This window comes from Schistocerca gregaria, chromosome 5 (assembly GCF_023897955.1).
Source record: "Schistocerca gregaria isolate iqSchGreg1 chromosome 5, iqSchGreg1.2, whole genome shotgun sequence".
In the NCBI taxonomy this organism is placed as follows: domain Eukaryota; kingdom Metazoa; phylum Arthropoda; class Insecta; order Orthoptera; family Acrididae; genus Schistocerca; species Schistocerca gregaria.
In genome coordinates, this window is record NC_064924.1 from 208,168,454 (window position 1) to 208,182,209 (window position 13,756).

The following is a 13,756-nucleotide window of genomic DNA, read 5'->3' on the forward strand; positions in this document are numbered from 1 at the left end:
ATCCTAACCATTTAACACAAACAATATCTCTTCGCTTTCACAAAACTTTTTCAAGATGGTATAATCAAGATGTTTTGTTTACTGTAATTCATACTCTTAAAAATTTCCTTTTACTTCTTCGACATTTTAATCTTTCAATTTATATATGATTGGATTCGAACGAATGTTATCTTCGATTTCCGAAATTTCTGTTCACCAATTGGCTGTATATCGTTACTCAAAAATTCCTTTCAGGTTACTTATGCTAACTTTTCCACCAGTTTAAATTTATTTTTTCTTTACCTACAACTACAGTTGGTTTATAAAGCTTTTCATTAACTTCTGTAGGTTTCATTTTTATAGTAGAATATTTTTTTCTATTACATTGATCAATTAATTTAGAAATTAGGTCAACTTTAGCTGCATAATGATTAATGCTAATTTTTTTCATTCACTCTTGAAATTCTTTATTATCTGTTTGCAGTACTTTGGTTTTCTAGTGATGAATATTTTTATTCGTTAGCTTCAACTACATTTCTACCTGTATTGTTTTTACCTGGAATTTCCCAACCAAATTTTGAAACAACATCTATAACAGTTAACGAATATTTATATTAGAAAGAAGGTAAGTGTTGGCCATCATACTGAATGTTTATTGAAAGCAGATTAGATTTTCACACATCTTTGGTGCTGGAAGTTATAAATTTCACATAGTGATCAGTGAATAAGAAACTAAAGACCACAAATACACCTGAGTATAAACCAACTGTTGGAAAGAACATACCAGTGGTGTACAAATGACTCTCGTAGGCACTGGTATCAAGTTATTATCAGTAACCAAAGATAAGTAACAATCACAATAACTGAAGCCGCTGTTTGCATTCACCTATACAGCAGACCTATGTGGAGTGTGTCACATGAAGATGTAACAATACTTTATTTGGGTCAGATTGCCACAAAATACCAATGTGCCCTTGCGAATCATTAATTGAATATTTCAAATTTAAAATTGTACATTAAAAACTCATAGCAGAAATGAAAGGGAGAAATGCACATATTGCCATCATATGCTGGCGTGTTATTTTCAAACAACTTAAAAATGTAAGAATAAAAATCAAGAGGTAAAATTATACAGTGTCAGATTACAGGACTAGTACAGAAGAAAAATATACAAATAACATGACATCTAAAATAACAGAATTTGTTATAGCACAGTAACCTCCATCTGGTGTACATGTTTTTAGCACACCAGTGTATGTTGGCAAGATGTGTATCCCCCCTTTCTTTTTTGATATGCATTTTTAATGTGCAATTTTTTAGACTCCTTTTCCTTTCTTTGCCATTTCCAAATTATGTATTTTTTGTTCGTCCAATTCTGCATCAGCTTGTTTTCCTTAACTATAGCCACCAGAAAGTGACCCAGTAGTTCTGAATAAGCCAATGCACATAACGGTAATGGAAGAAATCCACCTTCACATTGTGTTAGTCCTTTTCCTTTTTTCTCTTTTGTTAAGTATGTAGTAATCTTTTTCACAACAGGAATAGTTCATGAAGTAAGTAAATTTCCACCAGATTTTTCTCTTTCTTTCTTTTCATATGTCAGTTATAAATGATTCAGTACTATGGAACCATTAATTATAAATTAAATTTTAATTGATTTTTTATTTAGTCTTGCTTCTTGGAAGCAAATTATAATCAATCGAAACGTTATTCATTTATATAGATAAAAAAGTATAAGGATTAATGTTTTTGCCAAGATGCAGGCTTCGTTTTCCATGCATAATTCCTCTAACTGCAGTTGCAGCTATTTTTTCTCCTAATGAAGCATCAATTGCAGGCATTTTTTCGTTTGCAGCTAGCTCTAGCTCTTTATCAGATTGACATCTAGTTTTTAAACCTGTATGATAATGACAAACAATATCATATTTTTATGAGCTTCATCTAGCTTATTTCATATTTTGTTTGTGGCTGTTTTGCAGAGCTTGAATTGTTCTTTCAATTCTTCAACTTTCTCTCTGTTTCATTTAGCTTTTCTACCAAATTCTACATCATACTTTTCAAACATTTATTACAGATGAAAAAATATTAAATAATCATTTTAACATCTAATGTATTTGTTTATGTTTATATCTAACATTGATTATTGTCTTTAACATTCTTATTATTATGAAATTCAGTATTTTATTTCTGAACTTACCTTGATTCGGTTCCTAGGCATATGTTTCATAAAAATTTCAAATTAACCAGTCCAACCTTTACTACACAGTCCTTTAAAATCAAAAAAGTTTAAATCACCACCAATGAACTCATGATAAATATGATTTAAATTTGTGTCATCTTGTCTGAAAATATTTAAAAAATTAAGATTACCTCTGACTAATTATTTCTGAATACGTTTGAGCTAAGTAAAAAACCTGCTCCTTTAGGTCTTCCTCTAGTAAAATATTCCCTAACAAGAACAAAGTCATCAAACACAACAACTGAATTATTTTGACATTGATCTAATGGAATAATTTAATAATTATTTCCAATAAAGTAGTAATTTTTCATTGTGTTTATTTTCACTTTTCACATCTTTTGACAAATCGTTGATATTTTGTTTTATGTAAACATTTTGAATATACTTGCAAACGATTAATTTTGTTCGAATTCGACCATCCTGGAGCTAGAATATTATTGTCCATAAATAAATTGGTTTTTCCGCAAACACTTGGTACTACAATTGCACATGGAATACAATTTTGTAAAAGTTTACTATGTTTATATTTATTTCTTTTCTGGAATTCTTATTTTTCGCATCCAATCTATCATTTATTTAATAAATTTTTAATAGTAAATGGGTAGATTATTTCAGTTAAGTGATAAATCCTCTATTCTTAAAAAAGGTAAACCATTCCAATAAGAGAAACTTATACAAATGTTACACTAGTTGGTTTTTATTAAACTTTTTTAACTGCAAATATTACATCAAAAAATAATAAATTTAAGTCGATGGAGAAACAATAGAAATTCCTGTTGGTCAATACAGTTTGAAAAATGTACAAAAATTTATTCAATCGCAAAAGCCAAATAGTCATAATAAAGCAGATGAAATTTTAAATAGAGTTGTGCTTTAAAGTAATGTAAGTTTATACATGGTCATAAAAGAAAATAATATTGCATGTGTGTTGACATTTGATAGTCGAATTACTGAAGCTAATAAAAAACTGTTGCTAAAGATGCTCCTAAAATTATTTGAATTCATTAATATAAATTTTAATATGGCTGGTGGAATGTTTGTTAAACATACTGATAATTTTCATAGATAAACTAATATTATTGGATCATTTAAATAAAATACTAAAGTTGGAATACCAATAATAATTTATGAACCACACTATCCTGTAGATATTCCTATTTTTTTATCCTATTCAAGATTTAGAAATTACCATAGCTGATTAAAATTAAATCTGATCGACTTTAATGGCGCTTATGTAAGAGTTGTTTTAGAAACGACCTGATAAATTTTATCATCAATACATCATGAACAAAATCGAGAGTTTTCAGTTTTAGTTATTCTCCATGATGAGAAAACAAAAAAAATTTGAAATTCACACAACAAGGATACAGAGATTGAAATCAATATTGGTGATGGATAGCTTCATCCAAATCATGCACAGCTACACATGAATTGTAGGTAATTCAGATGGATCAGAATCAGATTATCCAACATATGATGGAAAATCCAATAAAAATTAATCGATAATTATGTGGCCAAATTGTTTGACTTTGTGACCATAAAGAAAGGAAATAGTATTTTATCTAGAATCTAACATCATTTTATTTCACCAACAGTTATATTTGACATCATCTGTTCTCTGATAAAATAAGTTTGGAATGACATATTCTTAATAATGGACAAATAAAGAGTTAGAAAAACGAACTATCAATGCTTGGTGGAGTTTTTAATCATTATAAAGAAATTATGTGGGAAGGAGTTTTAACAGTCATTTGTACTAGATCTACTTTTGAAGATGCAATTCTTAGATGGCCTGATTATAATAATGCCAGTATTTAAATTAAAGATACACTTCCTAAGTAAAGAAAAATTGTAATAGAATCGAAGGAAATTCGTGTGCCAATTGTTAAATACGAATCAAATTATGAATTAGAACAACAAGAAAATATTCTGAAAAATTGAAAAATTCCAGTATCTCTTTATGAACTATGAGCTGTAGAAGTTTGACAAGAAAAAATTTTCGAACTGGATATCACAAATTACTATGATTCAATGGAATCTGATATGCCATATTTCATATTTGTTACATTTCACACAAATCGTAAAAATAATCAGTTACTGGCTCTTCATTATTCGACCATGTTAATCAACAGGAAATATACTTGAAAACTGGAAGAAACAAAATGTTCGCACAGAAAATGTGGAATATTACTCCAAATAATTTGCTCAAAGCACATATGCATTTCTCGATTTTAAACGAGTTACAATAACATCAGGCACTGACATAGCTCCATATAATTTCGTAAAGAACTATCTTATCTATGCGATTAACGTTACTTGTAGAAAGAATATTCCATCTTCACAGAAAACGACTATGAAACTTTGTGCTACTTTTAATGAAAAAATTCCTACAGGTACTTTAGTGTATGTAACGATGTATGGTAAGAAATATTTAACTTACACTGCACAGAACACAATACTTCCTGAAAATTTTTAACTATAAATGAACAAAAAATTAGAAAAACCTAAAGAAATCTTTACAATTTGTTTGCATCTCATTTTGAAATATTTTCAGAAATAAAGGGAAATCTGAAAAATTTTTGATAAGGAGTATATTTCTTACATTCACCATAATTCATTTTATATATTTTATTATGTGCAACTTTTATAAAACAATATTAAATTTTATTTTCTTATGTTCACCTTTTGTATGAAAAAATAATTATATTTGCAAATTGGTGAATGTGATCTGAAAAATATTCTTTCTCATTAATTATTCTAAGTAATTTAAATGAAATTAAGTGAATTAAACCTGAAGAGTGGATTATAGTACATCTTTTAAGTAGGTTCTGGTTAAGTTCTAGGTCACCAGCTTATGAGGCACGAGTGAGCCAGTGAGCTATGGCTGAGCCAGAACCTACTAGATGGATCTATTGAAGATAATCGTTCAACATGACAGAAGTCAGCCCTCCCACAAATTGCTGCAGATTTCAGTGCTGGGCTGTCAACAAGTTTCAGTGTGTGGAACATTCAACTAAACATCATCGATGTGGCTTTCAGACCTGAAGGCCCACTCGTGCACCCTCGATGACTGCTCAACACAAAACTGAATCATGGTGCCATTAAGTTCGTGAACTGTTCTGTCTGGCACCACTAGCTCAAGGGTAGTATCGACTATCTCTCTTGCACCCCAATTGCCAATATCTATGAGGAAGAGTTAGTATATGTGGGTTGTGTCCTTAGAAGGTCTTTGCCCGCCGATAAATATATATCGCGCGAGAGGAGGAGACACAAAGTTTGGAGATTGGCGGTAGCATCACAAGAAGAGGTGTTTATGAGATTTGAGTGGCTGAAGCCGCCAGCTGCACAAGGAGGGCCTGCACGGACTGAAGATACCTGAGCACTTCAGCGGGGCCAGTATCGACTACAAACAACAGGCAGACATCCCGTTGGTTGATTGGCAACATTCATGTCGGATGACTGCTCATGGCCTGGCTGCCCTCTTTAACTGGCTTTCATCGGCACCACTTAGTATCTGCCCCGATGCACTGTGGATCCATGGAACTGTTTGCTGATAAAGGTGAGTAACATTCTATAATCCTCATGGTGATTTGTGTCATTGTCTACCTCCCCTCCTAATTATTTTCTGATTTGTACCCAAGCCTCAGAGTTTTACTGGGTCAGCTCTTTGGTCAAAACTACATGCCGTAATATTGTACTGAGACACTAGTTGTCATTTGAAAATTTGTCCCCTATTATAGTGTCTTTTCTTTCTGGTTATACTCGATCATTAATGTTTTAATGAATAAGCTTCCAGTCGTAAATACAGCTGGAACAATTGTACAAGGCACAGACCGCTATTAAACAAAACAGGGGTCTTGTCGTTAGACTTAGATTTTAACTGGTTCACTTCCTTGATTGTAATTGCATTAGTTATAATCTGAACGACCTGTTGTACTAAGCTGTGCGTTGCTGTCTTTGAAAAACCAAGTCATTATTGGTGCATTTTTAACTGGATCTTGTGATTCTCCTGAGTGAGTTCTCTTGTAATAAGTGTTCACTAGTAACTTTTAAGATGTTCCTTCAGAGTGATCATAAATGACAATCTGTTTAACTTGTAAAATATTAACAGCCAACTGTCATCAGAGCTTTAGTCAAAATAAGATTGTCAAAAGGGACTGGTAGAGATCCAGTCGCACTTTGGTTGCTGATTTTAATTAAGAAGTTGCCTGCTTTGAAGTAAGTCTTATCGTTGTCATTTGTTTCCTAATCTGTTTAACCTGTAAGCACAGGTGCGCATCTTAACCCCTAACTCTCGGCATACAGCTTTCTAATTAAAAGTTACGTCATCTGTTTTGAGTAACTGAGTTCCTCTTGCCATCAATGGCGCTCATATAGTTTTCATGTAATGCAGAAGGGCGTTTAGTAAGAGAAACCGTGCCCAGTGTGGTAGTAAACACCGCTGGTGGGCTACAAGTCCGTTTGTCTTGTAATTATTGTAATATTGTTTGCTGTTTTGATTTCTCTTCCAAAAGCTTATTCATTTTACAAATTTGTTCATTTTGTAAGAAAAATTTTTTTTGGTTATATATTGTTAGTAAACAGGTTGTTTGAAAAGAAAGTTGTATTGGTGGGTCCTTCCTTCCACGTTTCCCTTAATTCCAGTTACTACCATGTATCAAAAACTTTATTCCTCTCTTTAGGCATCAACACCGACATTTGACTGCTGATGACTAGAAACATGTTGCCTGGTCGGACGAGTCTCGTTTGAAATTGCATCGAGCAGATGGACGTGTACTTCGTGAATCCATGGAGCCTACATGAGAACAGGGGCTGTTCAAGCCGGTAAAGGCTAGGTAATGATAAAGGGCGTGTACAGTTGGAGTGATATGGGACTCTTGATACGTTTAGATACGACTCTGACAGGTGACTGTGACAGCTGACAAGTATGTAAGCACCCTGTCTGATCACGTGCATCCATTTTTGTCTATTGTGCATTCCGACGGATTTGGGCAATTCCATCAGGACAATGTGGCACCCCATACGTCCAGGATTGCTACAGTGTGGCTCCAGGAACACTCTTCTAAGTTTAAACACTTCCGCTGGCCACCAAACTCCCCATAGACGGACATTATTGAGCATGTCTGGGATGCCTTGTAACGTGCTGTTCAGAAGAGATTCCAGCCCCTCGTACTCTTAACGGATTTATGGACAACCCTGCAGGTTGCATGGTGTGTTCCCTCCAGCACTACTTCAGAAATTAGTCGAGTCCATACCGTATCGTGTTGCGGCACTTCTGCATACTCGCGGGGGCCCTGCACGATATTAGGAAAGTGCACCAGTAATCAGACTTTGAAACAATTTTATACATGGGAGTTTTAAAGAATCGGGCGTCTAGAGAAATTACTGGTTTCTTTTAAATCAGTGCAGTGGGTTTAAAAGTTTGTGTACTATGCATATAAATGGGGATCCGTTACAGGAAAATAATCAGAATGTGACCCTGAACAGCTTCTGAAATTTTGTCGTCGGATTCACCTTGGATACTATAGTCATAAGGTGTTGCAATTGGCAACAGTATGCATCACACATAATATCTCCATTTATACTTATCTGTTATGTCCTTATATCCTACGTCGCCATTTGAAACAGAAAAAAGTAGCATTGCCGCTATACGTAATACTGAAAGTGCATTAAGACAGTGCATGCAATCTGTGAAAAAACAGTCTAAATTAGTTAAAAGTAAATGCTAGATTGTAACACAGGGACCCGTCTTAGAGCCGCAAACGCTTGAATCAGTGGAACAATTTGACATACACAAACTGACCGTATAGTCCTCCATTATCTCTGTTTTGACGTCCAGCGTGAGGTTTATGGCTATCGCATTTTTGGACACTCTCTCTATTTCGTGATGTAGAATCTCCATCGCCAGATCTTCATTTCCTGGGCACTCCATGAAGTTTTCTATCTTAATGTGCTGCAAAAAGTAAAAAAAAATTGTTGAATGAATAGGAAATAGGTTAACCAGAGGAGGCAACACGTTAAGATGTAAAAACCGTTGACTTGTTTAAATATCACAAAGACTAAGGGGTAGTCTGCAAAACTATAATATATGCAGACTCGCATGAGGAAATGTAGATAACATAAAAGCAATTGCCAAGAATGTGATTTGTATAAAGTCTTTGGCCAAGAGAGTGACTGTAACTACTTATCAAAAACTTTGCTATTTGTGTTGAATCAGTGGTCATTTCCTTATCCCAGGATAAGCCTTGTGGGAACACGCTACCCTACCACTTGCCTAGGTATTCAGTTGTGAAGGCTAGAAAATGAAGATCACCCATCGACATACAAGAACACTAACGATCTAGGTCAAGACAAGAAACCCCTCTCCTCCTTTACTCCTTGGGTTTCGTCTTGGTCTCAGTGTACCTTAGTGAGAGAAAGGACCGGCAGCAGGGAGTTGTCCTACTTAGAAAATGGCAGTAAATATCAACATAAATTACAAGGCAATACACTTTGACCATACAGTATTTGACTATAAAATAATAACATCATGACATTTACTGTAGGCACACCCACCTTCCATTGCTACGTGCTATAACTTTACCGATTTACTCCGAATACCCACACATCTGTTTTCAGATATATGTAAATCACTACTGGAAAAAAATGAATGCACCTGCAAAGGCAACATCGATTTTGATCATATGACGGCATATGCCACCTGGGGGGTAGTGGATGTACTGATAATAGTTTCAACATCGTCCACCAATAGATAGAGCAGTGGAATAGCTATCAGAGCACCATCTGTGTCTACCCTTTAATACGGAATGCTCACAGCGAGAACGCTCAGTGTGGCGCAAATGTGTAAAGCAAGCAGGAAACCATACCACAGAGATGCACTCGTGCTTCCTACAGCCAACTGAGCGAATTCGAAAGGCGTCAAATTGTGGTCTTCCGAGTGGTCGGATGATCCTTTAGGAGAACTGACACGCAATTTGGATTAGCTGCGTCAGTTTTGCAAAACCGCTGGTATCAGTGGTCACGCGGACATTCTCACGCCCTTACACAAGTTGCTGGACGTCCACGCAGTACAGACGCCGGCCAGGATCGTCGTATTGTTTGGGGAGCGGTGGCATATGATAAAGCTACCACAGCACAGGCAATACCCCGTCTTACGCTCATGTCAAAGCATCAACGTGCACGCCTCGACTGTTGCCGTCAGAAGATCACTTGAAAAGAATGGCACGCCGTGGTCTTCGGCGAATAAAGCAAATTCCGTCTCCATGCAAGTGACGGGGGTTTGCGCGTACGATGTAGACCTGTTGAGTGCCGTCTCGTAGAGTGCATTCGTCGACGACACACTGGCCCAGGCCTTATGGTCTGGAGTGCGATAAGCTGCAGGTCTCTTTCAACTTGGAGGGGACGCTAAGCACCCCTCGGTGCATGCATAATGTCGTTAGACAAGTTCTTTCGCCATTTTTGCAACAGGATAATGCTCTCCCACACAATGCCCGTGAAACGCAGTGTGTTGTGCAAGACGTGCAGCAACGTCCCTTGTCAGCACTAGTTTCGTACTTGTCTCCAATCGGGCAGTTGAGCACGTGTGGGATACGACGGGACAAGAAGTGACTTGTGCGACTCGTCAACCAACAATTCTTACAGAAGTACGTGAACAGGTCGAGCAGGAATGGCATATATCCTAGGACAGTATTCGCCACCTGTATACGATCAACTGGATCCCAGAGTCAGAGACTGCATTGCTGCCCGTGGGTGCTATATCAAGTACAGGGTGGCGCGGGGAAACGGGAAATTTCGAAATAACGTCATTTCCATGAATAAATTCATAAAACTAGTAATTTATTAACGAAAGTGAATGTATTCAGTATGCCATTATTCTGTATGTCTTTACAATCAAAGTGTCCAAAAGTGTCTCTTTACTTTTTAAATATGACATCGGAAAGATGTGATCCCATTCGGCGTTAACGTCGAAAACAGGCTGTTATGAAAATTCTGGAATGCGCGGTGTAGCAAATCTTGGGGAATGGCAGTGATTTCGTTTTCAATGTTCTCCTTCAGTTCATGGATTGTTGCAGGACGTGTACGGTACACCTTGCTTATAAGATATCCCCACAGGAAGAAGTCGCACACACTAAGATCAGGGGATCTCGCAGGCCATGCAATGTCACCGTTACGTGAAATAATGCGTCTTTCAAACAATTGACGAACTGCTGCCATCGATTGTCGGTCAGTGTGTGACGTGGCTTCGTCCTGCTGAAACCACATGTTTTCGACGTTAAGATTAAGCTCGTACAGTCTCGGTGTAAAGAATATTTGAAGCATTTCAACATATCGAGCGGATGTTTCTGTCACTGCACTACCATCCTCACGTTCAAAAAAATAAGGGCCGATAACACCATGGCATGATACAGCACACCATATTGTGACCTTGGCGCTATGTAGTGGTCGCTGGTGAAACTCTCAAGGATAGTCCTGTGCCCAAAAACGAAAATTCTGTTTGTTCACGAATCCGTTCAGGTGGAAATGGGCTTCGTCTGATATCCATAAGTTACCAAGAGAATTCGCGTAATCATTGATTATAGCCAATATCTGGCTACTAAACTCGATACGTGACGCTGGGTCTCGTTCATGTAAGTGTTGCACAATCTGCAACTTATAGGGATGGAAGTCTAATTCGTGCAGTATTCTTTGTAAGCTTCGTCGCTTAATCCCTAGCGAAGATGCATGCTGTCGAACGGAGCGGCGAGGACTTCTCTCGATTACAGCTTTAGCAGCTGCAATGTTCTCTGGGGTACGCACCGTTGGAATGCCACCTGGAGGTTTCTTCTTCAAGGCAGATCCTGTTTCTTCAAAATTACGCATCCACGTTGTAATCGCATGGGCAGATGGGACACGTCTATGACATCCAAGCTGGTAATGCTCTTGAAATGTTCTCTGCGCGGCAGTCGCACTATCACAATTTTTGTAAATTGCTCTCACAGCTACTGCACGTTCCGCACTAGACCAATTCTCCATGATTAATAAATGACAATGCGTTCACATCAATTGTGCATAGTTTCGAACATCTGCCGGCGCTACAGTGATGCCAACTGTAACGTTCAAAATTTCCCGTTCCCCTGCGCCACCCTGTACTAATATTAGTGTTTCAGCTTGGACGATACTCGATACCACAGAACCGCTTGTGCTATTGATCTGTAAATGTAATCATTTCATCTACAGCATATACACTGTTGCAACAATAAATCTTAGGTGAACTGAAAACCTCTAACCTCCACATTACGGTCGGAGGAAGACAATGGCAAACCACCTCCTCTAGGACCTTGCCTAGTACGGCAGTGCGGGTCTCCCACATCGTCCCCTACGCTCCTCGGAGTATGGGACCTCATTATCATCAACAGGGTGTACTAATTATTTTTTATTTTTTTATTCTTTTTTTTTTGCCGGCAGCATATGTGGCTGAATAACTAGCTGTGGTGTGCGTACTGTAAGACCTTCGGTACACACACCATCAGATTATTTGACTTTTCTCTCTAACGAAGTGGGCGAGTGTCAGCAATATGTCTCGTGGTCTAATCGTGGCGTGTTTATCTTCTGCCATTGGGTCAGACGATAGAAATGCCACTTGCCTGCTTAGAGTAGCAGATTGACTGTGACCAACTTTAAACAGAACTTGATTAATTTTCACACACATTTATTAAAATAATAAAAAGCGTAGACATTGCGTAAGATTCTGGATGCTGTTCACAATTGACAATCTGAAGTTCCTTTGCTCTTGGTATGTTAATCTTATTCTCACATATCTCTGATACTTGACAAAGTGTCTATTCATTTATCTTCATGGTTATGTACAGGAATATTTTTATTTATTTATTTATTTATTTATTTATTTAACCTGGCAAGATTAGGGCCATCAGGCCCTCTCTTACATCTAACCAGGCATTCTACTTATTTTACAGTCATATATTTTAGTAGGCATGTTAAACTACATCTAATACAAAAAGTGAGATAAACAATTAGAAAGGTACACCTCCAAGAATACATTATTGAAGAGAAAGATTTTAGATAGGAGTGCTGGCAGCAGGGAGTATGAGGGAGACTCATGGTGAAGGGAGGAGAAGAATAGAGAGACATGATCAAACATAATTAAGGAAAATATAAAGGAAAAGGAGACTGCGTGGCTAATAGAGATAGATGAAGAGGAAGGCATCTCAGGAGCAAGATAGGAGACGCTAGCTTTGCTATTTGACAGATGAGAGGATTGGCCTTGCACATTAATTTTGTGGAGAATTTTATGCGGATGATAGTAGGAAATGCTTCAACTTCTTCTTAAAAGCAACAGGAGATTGAATTTTCCTCAAGTTAAGGGGCAGTTTGTTCCAGAGGCGGACAGCGGCAACTGAGTAGGAGTTTGCAAAAGTTTTTGTTTTGTGAGTGGGCACAGTTAGGATACCAGATAAGAGTGACCTCGTGTTTCGATTATGATGGCATGACAGGTTTTTAATCTCTGAGGCTAGGTACTGGGGTGCTTGCGTGATGAGGAGTCGGTGAAGTAGACATAGAGTGTGGTAGTCACGCAGTTTGTCCGGCCGCAGCCACCCTAGCTCGGAGTATGAAGCCCTAACATGATCATATAGGCGAATGTTGCAGGTGTAACGCACACAGGCATTCATGGTTAGCTCTAGCCGTCTTTTGTTTTCACTACTCATGCCTTGTTCAATCACATCACAATAGTGGAGGTTCGGTAGAACGAGTGCTTGCACGAGCTGGCGTTTCAAGTCCTGTGGGAATATGTTCCGAAACTTTTTGAGAGCATAGAGACAAGCAGACGTCTTTCGGCACACTGCGACTGTATTCTCCGCCCAGTTGAGATGCTCGTCCAAAGTTACACCCAAGTTCTTCACTGTTTTCTGATATGGTATTGGAGTACCTTCGAGCAGAATAGGAGGTAGCCGTTCGCGGAAATCTGAACTTATCAATTTCTGATGGGCTATTAAGATTACTTGCGTCTTTTTTGCATTTAATTTAAGCCCCAGGTTTTTCGCCCAAGTCACTACTGAAGACAGATCATCATTCATCAGAGCGATTGCAGTGTTTACGTCTTCAGGTCTGACGCTTAGGTAGAGCTGGAGGTCGTCGGCATAGAAATAATGTTTACAGGAGGACAAAACCGAGGAAATATCGTTGACATATAAAGAAAACAAAAGTGGTCCTAAGACTGATCCTTGTGGCACTCCCGAAGAAACATGTTTCCAGGAAGATTTTTCATTTGCGCAGACAACACATTGCTGTCTGTCTTTTAAGTAGCTTTCAAACCATCTCATTGCACTATCAGAGAAATTAAGCTGTTGCATTTTTCTGAGTAATATGTCAAAGTTGACAGTGTCAAAAGCTTTGCTGAAGTCCAGTAGCGTCAATATTGTTGCCTTTCGATTGTCGATGGCATATTTCAGGTCATCAGTTACTTTAATTAGAGCAGTGTTTGTGCTGTGATGTTTACGGAAACCGGATTGAAATTTGTCATATAGACTGAATTCATGCAAG

The 13,756-nt window shown here is 37.5% G+C and overlaps 1 protein-coding gene across 1 annotated transcript in view; it reads right to left on the reverse strand.

Annotated features, from left to right (window-relative positions):
• Nucleotides 1-13,756, reverse strand: part of LOC126272392 (uncharacterized) — a 99,125-nt gene that overhangs the window by 69,142 nt on the left and 16,227 nt on the right. Inside the window, exon 2 of the mRNA XM_049975215.1 lies at nucleotides 8,022-8,171. Coding sequence (XP_049831172.1) covers nucleotides 8,022-8,171 — 150 coding nt within the window. The remainder of the gene's footprint in view (nucleotides 1-8,021; nucleotides 8,172-13,756) is intronic.